The following is an 18,399-nucleotide window of genomic DNA, read 5'->3' on the forward strand; positions in this document are numbered from 1 at the left end:
GCTGTCATCTTGTTTTTCAACGCTACGGTTTTTTTTCTTCTTTTTTCATTCAGGAAAAACAACGCAGGAGAGTGACACAGCAGGGATCTCGCTGATAAAGGACCTGCATCTGAATCCAGCTCCTCCATCCATGGGCCATGTGTCCTGGTTGCTGAGACGTCTGGAGAGCCTTGTACCTCATCAAAAGAAGAAAGACAGTAATCCTTGCCTTTCTTTCCTCCTAAGGTTGTTAACGAGGCTTAAATGAGAGAACAAGGATGAAAGTATTTTGTAAACTCTAATGCCCTGTGTATAAAGCAGAGAATAATAGCATCTGTGGTGTTAGAAAATGCCTGGAACTTTGTAAAGATGTTGTTTGATTCAACATTACTGGAGTAAACCACACCATTAGACAGAGTAAAAGACTCCACCGCAGAGAGAGAGATTGATTTTTATAACAACTGAATTTATTATAGCATAAACTAAATACAAAGCTCTGAATAAATAATCGTTTTTTTCAGTCATCACATCTGCAGGTGTGTACGTGAACATTTCCATAAGCACATAAGGATACAGATGTCACAGACATATTTAGTGAGGGAAGCCCAGAGTCAGGGTTCTCTGTGGGTAAGAGCTAGATGCCTTGAGATGAACATACAGGGCACCGTCTCAAATGATTTGGACTATGTGACTGTGTTCGTTTCTCCTTCAGACTCTGCTCAAGAAAGTGTATTGATAACAGGTTGCTCCGCCCTCAAGTTTAGGGCACTCTCCCATGCTCTTTCATGCAAAGTTTTTTAACACCTCTCTTTAAGAAAATTCACAAATCAGAAGTATTACCCCAGCTTCAATCTGACAATCAGGACCCCTACTCTGCCCCTCTTTCCTAGGATCTTATCTCCATTAGGGGTCCCCTTTCAAGGTACAGGGCAATTGAGTCTATATGTCCACACAATCGGATCTGACAAGGCTGGGAGCCCTCCCTCCAGAGCCCATCCTCCCATGAGTGTCGGTCTGGTATTCTGTGTGGGTAGTAGTAGAAAATAGTTCACATCTGGTGGCTCATGCCTGTAATCCCAGCACTTTGGGAGGCCGAGGCAGGCGGATCACGGGGTCAGGAGATCGAAACCACCCTGGCTAACATGGTGAAACCCCATCTCTACTAAAAATACAAAAAAATTAGCCGGGCATGGTGGCAGGCACCTGTAGTCCCAGCTACTTGGGAGGCTGAGGCAGGAGAATGGTGTGAATCCAGGAGGCGGAGCTGGAAGTGAGCTGAGATTGTGCCACTGCACTCTAGCCTGAGTGACAGAGCGAGACTCCATCTCAAAAAAAAAAAAAAAAAAAAGGTTCACATCACAGCATAAGACTGAGACACTGGGTGTATCAAGCTTGAAAGAGATCTTGCAGGTAATTGAGTTTCATCTGATACTTGACTTCCTTCTCTACTTGGCCTTTGAATAGGCACTTGTTCCTCCAATGTTCTAGAGTACATTCCACTGCTATCAGTGCTGGCTGTTAGGACAGTGGTTAGGGCAGATGGCCTGAAGCCATCCCCACTGTGATCTTTACCCACTTGTCCTGATTTTGCCTTCTCATGCCACCTGGCACAAGTAGGATCCTTCTTTCTCAGGAAAACCCTTCACAGTCCCCTGACTGTTTTCTTTCCAGGCTAGGCACTCCCTGTTCCTTCAATTACTGCTTCTAAGATGTAGTTAATCCCAGGAATACAGTCTTCAAAATGAGTCTCTTTTCCCAAAGATTTTATGGCTGCTTGACTAGTGGAGGACTAGATTCTTTTCTTCCTGTTTCCTGCCAGCCTTTGCTAGGGATAGAATCACTTAGGATCAAGGCAAGAGCAACTCAAAGTCTCAGAAAGGCAGACAATCATTTTTTGGTTTTGTTTTGTTTCGTTTTGTTTTGAATACACCTCTAGTCCAGGCCTGGCAGGATGCCTGGCATTCATCTGAACAGAGGGCCTGGTATGAGCAAACGGTTGCTCATTCTTTGCTTGCCTGTGAGATCACACTAAGCAACCTGCCCTGCTGGAACTCTGGAATTTGGAAGTATTTGGCAGCAATATAAGGTTTGCTCAGAAGATCTGTATTTGAGGCCTAGATCTGCTCTTGCCATTACTGAATCTCAGCTTTCTCATCTGTATGGTGGAGATGATAAGCCCTTCCTTGTTCAGTCATGGGACAATTGTACAATTCAGGTGAGTTAGTGGAGGTGAATGCACTTAGCAAAGGGCACATTTAAGTATGAACTGTGCAGGCTTATCTTGCTCATGACTAGGTCACAGACCATCTCTAGCTTGCCCCTGCCTATAACCCTCTACTTTTGGAAAATGAGAAACACTTTTAGAGAAGGACATTCAGAACTGCCATATCATTGCTGAGGCTGGCTTTGCAAAAGGAAACATTTCTTTCTGTACCAAAAAAGACAGTGATTCTGCAGTCTTGAAACACTAAAATATCTTCATGCCCTATTTTAAAACCAGAAGTAACAGGGTACCCTCATGGCTGGGAGACACCACGTTCCTAGAATCAGCTGCAATCATAAAGCCATCAGCCATGCTCAAGAGCTCAGTTAGGGGGAAGGAATGCTTGCAAATGCTATTGATAAGTTCCAAAGCCAGCCTGGGCCAGGACACTTATCCCCTGATCAGAACATTCACCTAGGATTTGATGCTCATAATAAAAATTTTGCTTTTGCCTTAAAATATTATGTGTAGGTGTGCTCCTAGAGTTCAGTGTTGTCTCCTGAGCTAACAGAAACCTGAGTCTTCCTTGTGCTGAACAAATCAAATATAACCAAATTGTAATAGTGACAAAATAAGGACAATTTTAGTTTTCTGGAAACTCAAGCCACAAACTTTAAAAAAAATGTACTGGTTGTGTAAGAACTTCCAACAATAGTGCCATATAATGCTGTAGCATGAGACTAATGTTTCTCAAAAGTAATAAAGCAGAGGAGTGAAAATTTCTGGAGTTGGCCATGTGACATGAGAGATTCCTAAAACATAGGATAAGTTACTGGGGTTAGGAGAAGTGGGCTGTAGTGGACAGCACTCGTGCTTTCTGATCTGCTATTTTCCTCTCCTTCCCAGGACTACGTTCCAGACCAACTCTATCATTTGTGGGGCCTGGTACAAAATGAAAATATGGGGACCCCTGTTCAAAAATTAAGAATTTTAAGATGGAAACAGCACAGTGTTAAAGCCAAGTGTGGGGACCTTCTAAGCATGGGTCCCTGTGTAGTGACAGCTCATAAGCCCATGAAGCATCCCCAAACACAGCAGACTGCACTTTCCAGCTCCCTGGCCAAATCCTTGACTAATGAGATATGAGTAGGGAAAGCAATGTGTGCCACTTTTGGGGTGAGGCAGTGAAGAGCCCACATGTGATCTCCAGTCTATTCCTTCCCCAATCACAGTCAACACAGGGTCCTTGCATCGAGCTGATGGAGCCATCAGGTTGAAGCAGTCACTGCTGTAAGAATGGCAGTTCCAGAGTGTCACCTGGATCATGAAAGAAGCACTTGTGTGTTAAGGCACTGATATCTGAGAGTTGTTTTTTATTGCAGCATAGGCTAAGCTTATCCTTAATAATATGTTGGGTAAGGCCAGAAACAGAAGAAAAAGCCTCAAATCTGAAAAGTACTACAGAGAAAAGGAACCCAGACAGTAAAGATTGGTGTAATGTTTCCCATGCATTAGTTTTTCCATCGATGAAGTAAAAATTCAAAAATTACAACTCCGTGAGTATACACAGTACTACTTCCCCTCAACTCATTTTTATAAAAAGGAAAGTATTGTCCTGTCATAAGAGGAAAGATCACATATTTTTCCCCTTTAGCCTGCTTGTCTCTTGGCCCATAGAAATTCTTGGCCCATTCTTGCCTTCACTGAATGCCTCTAATACCTTCAGAAGCCAAGAGGAAAGCACTCTTCTGGGTCAATGTTCTTCTCTGTAGACAGTATTTTATCAAACAGACTTTAGTTTGTCACCATGATTTGATAGGTAGCCCCAAAACTCTAGCTGATGTTACAAGAGTCTCATTTCTTAAAATCAATGAAACTGGCCCCTTTTGTCATTGTTTCTCTGTAATATCAACTTGGATATCACATATCCTTCAAAGTTGTTCTTCATTGCTCTCAAATACTGGATTGCTGTAAGACACTCCTCTGCCACACTCCGGCATGTCAGAGTGGGAGGTTTGGTTTAGCGGGGGCCAACTAGGGTCATTTGCCAAGTCCCTCTGCCATATCCGATACTGGCTTTTTGACTGATAGCCGAAACATCTTTTAATCATCATCCACAGGGCTCGATTTTCAATAACAGCCTCCTGCAAAATAAAAGAATTACTTTTTACAAGCAAGGGTTGAGTGTTTTGAGGCTACAGCCCTCCACAGGCCATCATAAGTCACTACTGCAATGGTTGCTTAGATCCAGCTTGACAAAGAGCTTGACCACTGGACCAATCTAAGGTGGTTTCATTGGACAGGTATTGGTTTCTCAAACATTTCTACTTAAGTAACTCCTGTGGGAGAAGTAAGAGGTGCAACATTTCAAGACTCTGGGAACATAACTTGAAATGGCTTGCCTCAAAAATGAAGTTTCTTTTGAATCTCACATCTAAATTGAATTTAAAATCATTCAAATTCTATGTTTCACTCTATAGCACATCTATATTTTATTTAATATAAAATGACATTAAAATTACTTACTACTAAATACTAAACACAATTGACCCTATATAAAGATGTGGCCCATGTATGACATGTTTTTGATATATCCTGACATATCACTGCATATTTAATTTCACACGGGCCAGTCTTGGAGTTGAACAGATCTGGATTTGGGTCCCAGTTCTGACACCTATTATGGGCAAATTAGTTACTCTATCCACGTCTCAGTGATTAGAATAATCCCTTCCTTATGTTTGTTGTAAGGCTTATATAACTCCCTTTACAATGCAGGGCAGTGCAGGGCACAGCTCTCTCCCTTTGCCTACCCTTTGGAACTACTCATTTAACAAATGGCTATGCACTGTGGTCCTGTTCACACATGCCTCTAACCTTCACCTTCACTGAAATACAATATTAAGATTACAAAAGACATGTCTCTTTGAAAACATTTTGCAATGCCATTTTATTTCATGAGTTAGAGTGAGCCTTGAATAGAGCCCAAGTTATAACTCATGAGAGGTTATCATATTAATTTTCCACTTTTATCATGTTTGCTCACAAAGATTGACCATCTTAGAGGTTATTGTGAAAGAAACAAAGAAAAAATATGGGACGTGAAACTGTCCCACAGAATTAGAACTGATTTTCGTGTCCATCTTTGCTAATTTGAAAGAGTTAATTCTATGAGATTCTATAAGGAACTTTGCCAGAGATAGTAGTTTTCCTAAAATCTACCCATTTTTGCCATTTAGGTTCCACTGCCCATGAAAGGATAGAGAACAGCTAGTCTGAATTATTCCTGTGATACCTGACCATCTGCTGGCTGCGGGGTTGTTAAAGAGCCATATAACCGTCTCAGCCTCTTGGAAACTTAGCCAGATGAGTTATTCTACTTTCCTGCAGCAAAGTTTTTTTGTCCTCTTTAATTAATGTGAAAACAGTAGTTCTTCTTAGAGCTGGGATAAGGCAGGAGCATCAAGTAAAGGTTTTAAAATCTTACTTACTTCAAGGAAACCTTAGCAAACCTTAAAACAAAATAGATGAAACCACACACACACACACACAGAGAGAGAGAGAGAGAGAGAGAGAGAGAAACTTTAGTGCTCTCCATCTCTACATCTTGCCTTGAGTGTTTTTTAGTTCTGGACTCTGATGACCTGTATCACCTTGCTGCTCTGGAAGAGGAAACTACAGAGAGGTGATCTGTCCTGTTACCGCACATTATAAATACAAGGCAGAACTGGTGACATGATCTGAATTTGTATTTCCATCCAAATCTCGTGCTGAAATATAATCCCCAATGTTGCAGGAAGGGCTGGGTGGGAGGTGACTGGGTCGTAGGGATGGATTTCCTTCTTGCTGTTTTCGTGATAGTGAGTGAGTTCTCATGAGATCTGATTGTTTAAAAGTGTGTAGCACCTTCCCCTTCTCTCTCTTCCTCCTGCTCGGGCCATGTAAGACCTGCCTGCTTCCCCTTTGCTTTCCGCCATGATTGAAAGTTTCTTGAGGCCTCCCCAGCCATGCTTCTGGTACAGCCTGCAAAACCATGAGCCAATTAAATCTCTTTCCTTCATAAATTACCCCGTTTCAGGTATTTGTTCACAGCAGTGGGAGAATGGACTAAAATACAACTAGAAAAAAAGGAAAGCCTTAGTGAGACATTTCTTTAAAAAAATTTCACCACATGAGCGCTTCTGACTGGCTACTCAAATAACTCATACATACAAGCATACCTATATAAACACATCAATAATCGTTTTAAAGGTGGGGGCAATTAAAGCTATCCACACTAGCTCTCATGCCTCTCAGCTGGAGGTTCGATCATGAGCACTGGCATAGTAAGGATAAGGTCCTACTCAAACCTGTTTGTTTTCAGGGCTGATCAGAGATTAGATAAGTGGAATAATTTGCCCAAAGTCAGAGAGCAAGAAAGTGGTGGAGCCAGGATTCGAACCCACCCATGTAGATTACCCCGAGCTTGTGCTCTTAACTGCAAATATGCTGAAAATGGAAGAACTTCCTGCTAGAGGATTAAGGAAGACTTTGATACTTCATTACCATACAGCCCATTCCCTCCCAGCTCTTCCCTGCCCACCTAAAAGGGAAAAATAATGATAATAAGAGGTCTAAGCCAAATTATCTAACTTTTGACATGGATCCACTTTCCCAGAATCTTTTTCTACTCATGATGACCATGAGACACAAGTGTAATCGATAAAGCATAAAAGGAAGTCTGCTGGTGAGCTTCAGGAAAAGTTTGTTTCTCAAGAAAAGGTTCAGACTTGCTGGAAATTGGCCTGCTGTGGCCTCTCCTTCCGTTTTTTCCCTGCACTGAAAACAGATGTAAAGTCCGGCTCTGTGGAAGCTATCTGGACACCATAATCACACACACAAACATGAAAGACCACATCGAAGGAGAATAGAAGAGAAAGGTGAAAGAGTATGGATTCCCAGTGACACTACTGAGTTACTAAGCCAGTCCTGAAGCCACCTACCTTCAATCTTCTTCTTGAGTCGATAAACGTCTTTATTATTTAAGCCACTGTTAGTTAAGTCGTTACTTGCCTACCTGATCCAGAGATCAGGAAAGATACATGAAGAGGATACTACTACAGCTGTGCTGTAGAGGATGGAATAGCACTTCAATATGCAGAAATGGAGGAAACATACACCACACAGAGGGAATCCTGTGATCATGAACAGGGATAAGATGTACACACTAGATCCTCCTCTAAAGGGCAAAGACCATCTCTCTGCCATTGGGTCTGAGGACACCCGTGATAATGCTCTTTTATTAATCTGGTTGCTTTAGAGACCATATGGTGTAGCACATTGCTTCTCAAAGTGTGATCCCTGAACTAGTCTCATCGGAATCCCCTGACAACCTGTTAGAAATGCTAACTTTTGCACTTCTTCCAGGCCTACTGAATCAGACACGCTGAGGGTAGGGCTGGGCAGTGTGTTTTAACAAGCCTCCCCGGTGATGCTGATGCCCACTCAAGTTCCAGAAGCTCTTGTTTAGCATATAGGGAGAAGTTCCAGTACTGAAATTCTGTGTCCTGTTCTGCCACCAGCTCCTGTGCAGCCTTCACTCTGCATCGGAGTAAGCAGGGGGAGCTCATTGAGGTCCTGCCTGCACAATACTGCAGGGAAGTCAGGCTGTAGGTTCTCACAGCTCACCATGAACACTCCATTTGCTGAAACAATTCTAGTTCTGTATCCCAGAGCAGAAATAGAGACAGATGGAATCCTGCATCTCACCTCTCCTTTGTTCATAAATGCCTTTTCAGGGCACCCCTGCCTACCAACAGGCTTTGAAGAATGGAGATTGTGTCTGGTAGTACTGAGCAGGGAAAGCGTGAATCACGCGGAGAAAGAAAGCAGGAGCACAGGCTCATTTCACTGAGGAAATGGAGCACAGGGGAGCTGAAGAATAAAAGCTAGAAAATGGAGCAAATGGAAGCTGGAGAATGAAAGCTGGAAAAGCTCACTATGAATGTCATTTCCCATCCGTAAGGCAAAAATGATATGAGTTAAGTGAAAGAAGCCACACACAAAAGGCCACATATTGTATGGTTTCACTTATATGAGATGTCCAGAAAAGTCAAATCCACACAGTCAGAAAGTAGAATAGTGATTACCAAGGCCCAGGAGAAGGCAGAAGGGGCAATGAAGAGCAACGGCTAGTAGGTACAGGATTTCTTTAGCGATGATGAAAATGTCCTGCAATTAAGTAGCGTTAATGGCTGTACAACTCAGTGAGCGCACTAAACACTACTGAATTGTGGACTTTAAAAGGGTGAATTTTATGGTGCGTGAATCATATCTCAATTTTAAAAAGTAAATTGTGTTGGGTCTTTATTTGGAAATTGTAGAAATGAATAGGACCTTAGAGATCATAATTCCATTCTCCCCCGCCCTACTTGACAGATGAGAAAACTAACGTCCTGCTTGGGACTCATCAGAGGAAGGCACCATTGCTTATACTGTGAAGGAAGGGAGCCCCTGCACTGCTGAGTCCATGTCAGCTAAAGCTGTTTTCAGAGTCCCAAAGAAGTCCCCGTACACATATGCGTGCCCACACACAAGATCAGCAGCCCAAGATCAGCACACTTACCTCGGCCACAAGGGACACAATGAAATTCAAGCTGAGCATGATGACAATGGAGGCCCTCCACAGGACGGGAGTGCAGAGCAGCTGGCGGGAGATGATGAAGCACAGTTAGTCTGAAGACAGGCAGATGCTGGAAACATGCTCACATGTTCACAGTATATATTTTCATAGGTTATAAATCTCATATGTAATATATATGTGTGTATATTACATATATCTTATATATATAAAGAATTTCTATGCTTGTATGCACAGAAAAAGTACGGAAAGGTTATACTTATGATCCTAATGATTTGGGGGAGTTATGAGTGTTGCTTTTCTTCTTTTATCTTTTTTTTTTTTCTTGTGATGTGTGTGTTTCTCTACGATTTCTAAATTTCCTAAAATAACTTTGGTCACTTTGCAATTAGAAAAGAATAGTAAAATCACTTTTTGTTTGCTTGCTTTGTTTTGTTTTCAAAAGGGAGGCAAGAATGTGGCTTTATCCCCAGGAGGCCTGAGGGTACCCATGTCAAACCTTCACAATTGGGCAGCATTGCCCTCTTCTCCCTGGTGTCCCATCTCTCCCCAGCCAAGTCCTGCCTTTAGCACTGGCTCAGGGCTTCACCCTCAGGACTGTGCATCCAGCTGCACAGTGTGCCCTCACAAAGTCCCTTGCCAAAGGAGCAAATGGAGCTGAAATCAAGCTTGTCATGACCTGTCCCTTTGCCCATTTTCTCTGTGTCTTCCCCAACCCCTTCCAGGCACATGCCTGATATATATGTATGGTGAATGAGTGAATCAATGGGTGAATTAATGAATGAAAAAGTGCCAAGGGCATCCCATTGTACCTGGCACTGACTTATGCATTGCCTCATACATTAGTGGGAGTAAAAACTGAAACAGTTCCATAGAGGACAGTGTTCTCAAAGTTAAAAATTCAAATCCACTTCTAGGAATTTATCTGAGAAATATACTTGTATATGGCTAAAATGATATATGCACAATAATATTTTTATTGCAGCTTTGTAATAAAAACTTGGAAACATCTTAAATGTCTATCAATATGGGACTACATATAAAGCATGGTATACATATAACATATACATAATATGCATTTACGTAAAATATTATATTAGCATTAAAAAGAATGAGGAAAATGTATGTACTGATATGGAACAATTAATACTGTTATATGAAAGAAGCAAGGTGCAGGACAATGTATGTGTTGTAGCAGCCATGAAAATTTTCCACTCAGATCTTCTGCTGCTGGGAGGATAAATGGTGGATACCCCAACTGTTATGCTCAGAATCCACCACCACATCCACTGTAAAGCATATCTAAAGTCATAAGCTGCACATAGCCAAGAAATGAGGACAGCACGGATTCTCATCAGACTCATTCCTACGAGACGTAGAAACTCCTGATGGGCAACTTTGGCCTGACTTTCTTAGAAGTGTACTGCAGTCTGAGATGCTACACATCTAGCCCTCCTTCTTCCCTCCCTTCTTTTTAGAGGATAAACCCACATCACAGTGTGATGCCTCTCCCCACTTCCTCTGGCTTTCTATTCCCTTACCCCTACCCCGAGAATTTCCTCCAATAAATCTCTTGCATAACTAAACTCAACTTGTCATCTACATCTCAGAAGACCTGAAGAAATATAATAGTTTTCTACTATTTATGTAAAAATGTGGAAGACGAATATACAAAATATGTCCCAAAGTATGTAAAATAAACTGGTGTCATTGGTTACCTCCAGGGAGGGGAACTGGTAACTGGGAATCTAAGATGGGATGGGGATTGTCACTACATGGCTTTTTAAACATTTGAATTGTGAACCAAATGAATGTGTTCCCCATTAAAATAATTTATAAATTTTTAAGTAAGCAGTTTCTAGGTTGCAAAACAACATGATTCCATCCTTTTAAAAAAAACTAAAAATTAATCAACACGTTTATAATATATGAATTGTAAAAGAAGGAAGAATATAGTGATAATGTTATAATTTTCCTTGCCCGCACATTCTACATTTTCTAAAAAGAACATATATTTTTAGGTAATAATAAGAAAAATAATTGTTTTATAAGTGAACAATAATTCTTTGCAGAATCCTTTGCAGTCATGCTGGTAATGACCCTACCCAGGTTCTCTCCAAATTAAATATGTTCCCTATTTTGTTATACCAGAGGACCCAGCCTTTCTGTAAGAATCTTCTTCTATTAAAAAGTGACATTCAGCTCATCACATCTCATCCTTAACTTCTGTAGGATTAAGAAGTTTTAACTGACTGAGAAGACCTGTGGGCAAAGCCTACTTATTTCCATGAATACTTAATTTAACTCACGAAGGCACTTAACAACAGTGGTAATTACACTGCTAACCACAGTGATGTAGTTACAAAAATAAAAAGACTCATGCTAAACATATTAGTATGTCAAACTAAAGATATTAGTTAGTATGCCAAATGTCACTGGGGGTTTGTGCAGGTGTTGCTGGTTGGGAACGCACTGTATGCTCTAAGTGCTTGTTTATATTTAGGAGTCTGATACGCAATGATCAGTCAGTCATTCCTTTGTCATTTTTTGCCATTCTTTGTGTAAGGCACTGGTAATACAAGAATGAATAAGATACACTGTTGGACCTCATGAAACTCGTCTTTGAGATGGAGAGGCAACCAGATATACAAAGCACTCAATTAAAAGAACTGTTTCTTTAGTCATCTCTTCAATATTGCATTTCTTGATCTAAAGATCATTTAGCCATGATTAAATTGTAATAAAAGTAGGATAGGTTAAGGGGATCAAAATATGTTTTTCCCTGGCTTGGATATGTAAAATTTTGGTATCTTGTAGGTTTTTACACCTGTATCAATATTATAAAATATAAGAGAGTTTATGAGGAAAAATATGGCTCTTGGAAAGTGAGTTTTACAGACATTAAGTATGAACACACAGAAAACATTTTTAAAGCCGTAAAAAAATACATAAATATATGATAACCAAAAAAAAGCTATAGGCAAAACAGTTTTAAACAACTTCAAAAAAAGAAGCAATTAGGAAAAAATTCTCTCATATTTGTAAAAGAAAATATAGAAAAACATTTTCTCATCTTATATGAGATCTTTTAAAATAAAAATATTTGGTTAGATGCGGTGGCTTAAGCCTGTAAGCCTAGCGCGTTGGGAGGCCAAGGCAGGAGGCTAGCTTGAGGCCAGGAGTTTGAGACCAGCCTGGGCAACATAGCAAGCCCTCATCTCTACAAAAATTTTTTTTAAAAAATTAGCTGGGCATCATGGCACACTTCTGCAGTCCTAGCTACTCGGGAGGCTGAAGTGGGAGAATTTCTTGAGCTCAGAGGTTTGAGGCTATAGTGAACTACGATTGCACCATGGCACTCCAGACTGGGCAACAAAGTGAGATCCTGTCTCTTAAATAATAAGAAGAAAACAAAATTAAAGTATTCAATAATTAAAGGCTATCTTTAGTCTCATGAAATCAAAACTGGGTAGAATTTTATTTCTTGACCAGTTTAAATAAAAAATATAGATAAATTTAGCATTTTTTTAGCTCTGCCATCCCAAAAGAATAATTTGTGTCAAAAATCATGTCAATTGAAATTGTGATCTGCTTTTTAAAGTTAAACTGTTACATAACTGTAAAGCATCATCATATCCCAAAGATTAGACTTACATCCAAACGTCTATATAATTCTGGTATATCAGCAAATAGAATGAATAGACATACACCAAGCTGTATTATCAGCACAAGGACAAATATATCTGAGGAAATAAGAACACAAGGTATTATTTTGAGAAATCAGAGTGAAAAATGTCACATATATTGACGGATGTATTCTAGATTAACACTGATTTAATTTACTTGATTTCTACATCCAAATACTAGATGGAAAGTATTCATTTCTAAGCAATGGGTCTCACCTCTATAATTTCTATGCATGTCCTTGAAGCAAGTGAAAATTTTCACATGCACATTTTAAGTTTCAATTAATAAAAGTAGTAGATATACATAGGGCAACATTGACAAAAATACATGTTCAATAAATGCCTTGAAGATATCCGAGTATCTGAGTCACTTTAATGCAAATTATCTACCTCAAATCATTTTCTGGTAAAAAGGAAGCCTGTCAATAAACCAATTTTTAAATTGTTATCATATACAGGTCAGTATTTAGCTGCTTCCTCATCCCAGGAAGAAGAAAAGCTAAATAATTTTCTCTGAACAAATAAACTTTTATGAAAATATTCATAAAGGAACTCAATTTGGGCTTTGAATTTTTTCAATAAGAAGAGTAGTGATGATATACAAATAAATGTCTCAAAGATTAAACAGGTCACTCATTTCTCATCCAAACATACCTTCCTACTCCAGAATGTAAGGAAGTAGGAGGGAGGTACTCTGGCCGAGAGCCTCCATAACCCTCTCTAGTCAGGTTCCTCCAGGCTGGACCCACTAGCAGCCTGCCACCACACAATGCCACCCTGACTATTGCCTTCATGGCAAGAGACAGGATCCACTTGAGTTCTGTTACGCTTCTCTCCATTGTTTCCAGGGTGAATTCTGACAAGTACTGACAAGTAGAGAAATAAATTGGTCTTTTCAATTTGGAGTGATCCCAAGAAAGACACCCAGAGGCAAACTTCTGGTGAAGGAAAGGGAGAAAGAAGCCCTAGTATTTAATGTAGCTTTGAAGGAAAGAGCAAAGAACCATGAAAATGAGGCTGTATGATGTGTTTTGCAGAGCCCTAGAGTGGAAGTCAAGAGATGCTAGATAAGAATCAACTCTAAAGCTGTTCCCTAAGTGACCTGGACATGTCTGTTCTCCTCTCTGATGACTTCTCACCTCTGATGCAGTACAGTTCTACTCACAGTTTGTATAAGTTGGCTGTCTAAATGGTTTTCCTTTAGAGAACACAAGAGCCACAATGATACAGTTGATTGTTCCCAAGAACCAGATTGTAGTGTTCTCAAAACTTGTGAAGGCACTATTACTTTCCATTTTTTCTGGAGCAGTTGGAGACACGGTTAACTCTGAGATGCTTTCATTTTGTACTGTGCAGGCACTAAAAGGGAAAACCAAAGAAGCTAATGAAGTAAGATTGCAAGGCTTTATGGAGCATTTGCATCCAGAAGATTCCATACCAAACAGTGTCCAGAGCAGGCACTCAATGCTTCTATAATTGCCTGTGCTTTGGAAAACACACACACACACACACACACACACACACACACTGAAAAATAGGGAAAAAAAATCAACAAGCACAGACAGACCCATATTTTGGATACATTGAGAGAGAGAGAGAGAGAGAGACAGAGAGAGAGATTCAGCCAATTATGTATTCAACAAATTATGCACATTCATTAAGGCTATATGGGAAAGAGATTGGTAAATCATGATTCCTCCCTCAAGTGGCTTAATATCTCTGATAATTTGGCCGAGTGTGGTGGCTCACACCTGTAATCCCTAGGAGGCCAAGGTGGGTGGTTCACTTGAGGCCAGAAGTTTGAGACCAGCCTGGCCAACATGGTGAAACACCATCTCTACTAAAAATACAAAAAAATTAGCCGCACATGGCAGCATGTGCCTATAATCTCAGCTACTGGGGAGGCTGAGGCAGGATAATTGCTTGAATCCAAAGGCAGAGGTTGCAGTGAGCCTAGAACACACCACTGCACTCCACCCTGGGCAACAGAGAGAGACTCCATCTCTATAACAGCAACAACAACAACTGTTGCAGGAAGTCAGGGACCTTGAACAGAGGGACCGGCTGGAGCTCTGGCAGAGGAACATAAATTGTGAAGATTTCATTTTAATATGGACATATATCAGTTCCCAAAATTAATACTTTTATAATTTCTTACGCCTGTCTTTACTGCAATATCTGAACATAAATTGTGAAAATTTCATGGACATTTATCAGTTCCCAAATAATACTCTTATAATTTCTTATGCCTGTCTTACTTTAATCTCTTAATCCTGTTATCTTCGTAAGCTGAGAATGTACGTCACCTCAGGACCACTATTGTACAAATTGATTGTAAAACATGTGTGTTTGAACAATATGAAATCAGTGCACCTTGAAAAAGAACAGAATAACAGCAATTTTAGGGAAGAAGGGAAGATAACCATAAGGGCTGACTGCCTACAGGGTCGGGCAGAATAGAGCCATATTTTTCTTCTTGCAGAGAGCCTATAAATGGACATGCAAGTAGGGAAGATATCGTTGAATTCTTTTCCTAGCAAGGAATATTAATAGTTAATATCCTGGGGGGAAGGAATGCATTCCAGGAGGGAGGTCAATAAATGGCCGCTCTGGGAGTGTCTGTCTTATGTGGTTGAGCTAAAGACTGAAATACACCCTGATCTCCTGCAGTACCCTCAGGTTTATTAGGATGGGGAAAAAACCCCACCCTGGTGAATTTGAGGTCAGACTGGTTCTCTGCTCTTGAACCCTGTTTTCTGTTGCTTAAGATGTTTATCAAGACAATACATGCACAGCTGAACATAGACCCTTATCAGGAGCTTTTGATTTCTCCCTTTGCCTTGTGATCTTTGCTTTGCCCTTTGCCTTGTGATCTTTATTGGCCTCAGAAGCACGTGATCTTTGTGACCTACTCCCTGTTCATACACCCCCTCCCCTTTTGGAGTCCTTAATAAAAACCTGCTGTTTTTGCAGCTCAGAATGGCATCACGGTCCTACCGATATGTGATGTCACCCCGGAGGCCCAGCTGCAAAATTCCTCTCTTTGTACTCTTTCTCTTTATTTCTCAGCCAGCAGACACTTAGGGAAATTAGAAAGAACCTATGTTGAAATATTGGGTGCAGGTTCCCCCGATAAACAACAACAACAAATCTCTGATAATTTGTAAGTGAGTTGAATATATAACTTAACTAACAAAGATAGTTTTGAAGGTGAAAAGGAAAGATGTTAATAATTTCACTGGGACATCACTTAATTTAAAGTGGGCTACTTAAACTGGGGCTGCTCAGGCAAATTATAATCCATGGTCACCCTAGATATCAAAGATGGTCATAGATCATTATCATATAAGACAGACAAAGATAAGTGATAATGAATGAATGATACATTCATTAGTATTAAATCGTGCTACAGAGAAGAAATAATCACTGAAAATTTGCCCAAGGGACTTTAAAAAGCCAAAACCTTTGGCAGAATGAAGACCCATTTGCCTCCCGTCATATTGGCCAGAGGATGTTTGATAGAAATTAGAATGTGAGAAGCAGAAGCTGAGACTATACTCATACCTGTGTATCTCCACGGAATACCAAGGCTGCCTCTGAACCAGGATGAAGCCCGCAACATGCATGGCCAGGCTGAGAAGAATGTTGAAAATCACAGAGAGTAGCAGAGGTGGAGAGATCAGCCGTCCTGCAGGTCTGAAAGGCACCAGCTTAGGGTAGGCACCATTCAGATTCACTATAAAATAAATTCAAATTTTATATTTATGAGAGCAGGAAAATGTATTCTTGATCAGAAGAATGACATAAGTTCATTGGCCCATACATTTGAGGAAATGGACAAACTGGAGTACATCACAAACTGAGGGAATAAAACAATTAATGGACTCAAATTCAAGTCATGTAAAGAATTCTTAAAAGAGCAGACAGAGCCACAAGATGTCACCTTTGGCCTTATAAATAGAGAAAAACTATTAAATTACAGAGAAGGGAGGGATGAAATATACTCTCTCATATATTGCTTGTGGGAAAATAAATTGATGCAAACCTTCTGCAGGGCAATTTGGCAATAAATGTGAAGAGACTGAAAAATGTTCATAACTTTCAACATAGTTATTCTACTTTTGGAAATTTATCCTAAGCTAAAAAAGTTAATCAGAGATGTGAAAAAATGTTCATTACGGCATCATTTACAATAAGTTATGGTACATCTATACAATGGAACAACATGTAGTCACTAAACAGCAATGCTTTAAAACACTTAATGACAAATAATAGGTGATATCCAGCAAAATGGTGAAGTAGGCAGCTCCAAGTTCCCACATCTCCACAGAAATATCAAAATACAAGCAGAAACTGTCAGAAATCTGAAAATCTGAAAAACAGAAAAGTATACTGCAACCAAGTGAACATTGAATCAAGAAAAAGACAATTTTAGGATCACAGGAAAGTTTTGTGGCATTTCTACTTGCACTTGATCCACCCCCTGCTCAGCTTAGTGACAATCCTGAAGATAGCCTGCATTCCCAGAGGGAAACCCTGGTCCCTGGTTACAAAAGGAGCATAGCAGGCTTTATTTACAAATTGTTACATATGTCTGTTCCAACCTGTCTGGGAACTACCTGAAGGATTGATGCAGGCACTCATCTCTGTTCCACCTAACACAGAACTCACTCTGCGCAGAAAAGCAGTGCACATTGCTTGAAAACATTATTAGGCTAACAAATGCAGTTGCCTAGGGCAAAAAAATTACAGTTGATACATAAAATAACCATCGAAAGCCTGGAAGAAAAGCTAAGGAAATTTCCTTGGAGGAATTAGGGCAGTCTAAAGCATCTGTGTATGCTGGGAAATGTAGAATGCTATGTAAATGCCCAGGGCAAAAGCTATGTGCATCCCAGGGCATAGTACATGCTCAGTAAAGACCAGAGAAGACCCAAAGCCTTCAGCTTTGGATTATCTCCACATTCAGTGTAAGCCTAGCAAAGTGTTGAATAAGTAGTCCAGCACAGAAATAATCTGTAAGGACTGGAAAAGGTTTTGTTTGTTTGTTTGTTTTTTCACTCCTAGAGGTCAAGTAAATCTCTATCAAAACATTAGCTGAACAAAAGCTGAAGGAACAAGGACATATGCGGTCTCACATGAAAACTAGTACAGTCTTTCCAAAAAAAGCTTTGGAAAGTCACTAAACAAATGGTCTATTACAGCCTTCAACAAAGAGTGAAACAAAAAATTCAAACCCTAAAATAGGAGAAGAATCTAATTTTCAGAGTTAGAGCATTATAATATTCAACAGAACAAAATAAATGGACAGAATTTGTCCCTGAGGAAGCACAGATATTAGACTTATTAGGTAAAGACTTTAAAACAACTATCTTAAATATGCTGAAATAACTAAGGGAAACCATGGGCAAAGAACTAAAGGAAATTAGGAAAACAATGTATGATCAAAATGAGAATGTCAGTAAAAAGATAAAAATTATAAAAAGGAGTCAAAAGAAATTCTGAAGCTGAAAAGTACTGTAAGTTAAGTGAAAACAGCAAACTTGCAAACTTGAGCAGACTTGAGCAGGCAGTTTGCTGCTCAACAGCAAACTTGAGCAGGCAGAAGAAAGAATCAGTGAACTTGAAAGTAGGATAGTTGAAAATATCCAACCTGAGGAACAGAAAAAAAAATAATAAAGAAAAATGAACAGAGCCTAAAGGGCATGTATAACACAAACAAGCAGACCAACATGTACGTTGCGGGAGTATCGGAAGGAGAGAAGAGAAAGAGACAAAAAGAGTATTTGAAGAAATAATGGCAGAAAACTTCCCAAATTTGATGAAAGGCATAAATCTGCATATCCAAGAAGTACAAGTAATTACAATAGGTCAAACCCAATGAGATTCACATCAAGACATCATATTTGAGC

At 39.9% G+C, this 18,399-nt stretch overlaps 1 protein-coding gene across 1 annotated transcript in view; it reads right to left on the reverse strand.

Annotated features, from left to right (window-relative positions):
• Positions 1 to 925: 925 nt before the first annotated feature.
• Positions 926 to 18,399, reverse strand: part of ATP13A4 (ATPase 13A4) — a 154,956-nt gene continuing 137,482 nt past the window's right edge. Inside the window, exons 26-30 of the mRNA XM_004038221.5 lie at positions 16,052 to 16,223; positions 13,653 to 13,846; positions 12,456 to 12,544; positions 8,787 to 8,867; positions 926 to 4,326 (exon numbers count right to left, since the gene is read on the reverse strand). Coding sequence (XP_004038269.3) covers positions 4,114 to 4,326; positions 8,787 to 8,867; positions 12,456 to 12,544; positions 13,653 to 13,846; positions 16,052 to 16,223 — 749 coding nt within the window. The 3' untranslated portion in view covers positions 926 to 4,113. The remainder of the gene's footprint in view (positions 4,327 to 8,786; positions 8,868 to 12,455; positions 12,545 to 13,652; positions 13,847 to 16,051; positions 16,224 to 18,399) is intronic.

The sequence above is a fragment of the Gorilla gorilla genome, chromosome 2, assembly GCF_029281585.2.
Source record: "Gorilla gorilla gorilla isolate KB3781 chromosome 2, NHGRI_mGorGor1-v2.1_pri, whole genome shotgun sequence".
Taxonomy (NCBI): Eukaryota; Metazoa; Chordata; class Mammalia; order Primates; family Hominidae; genus Gorilla; species Gorilla gorilla.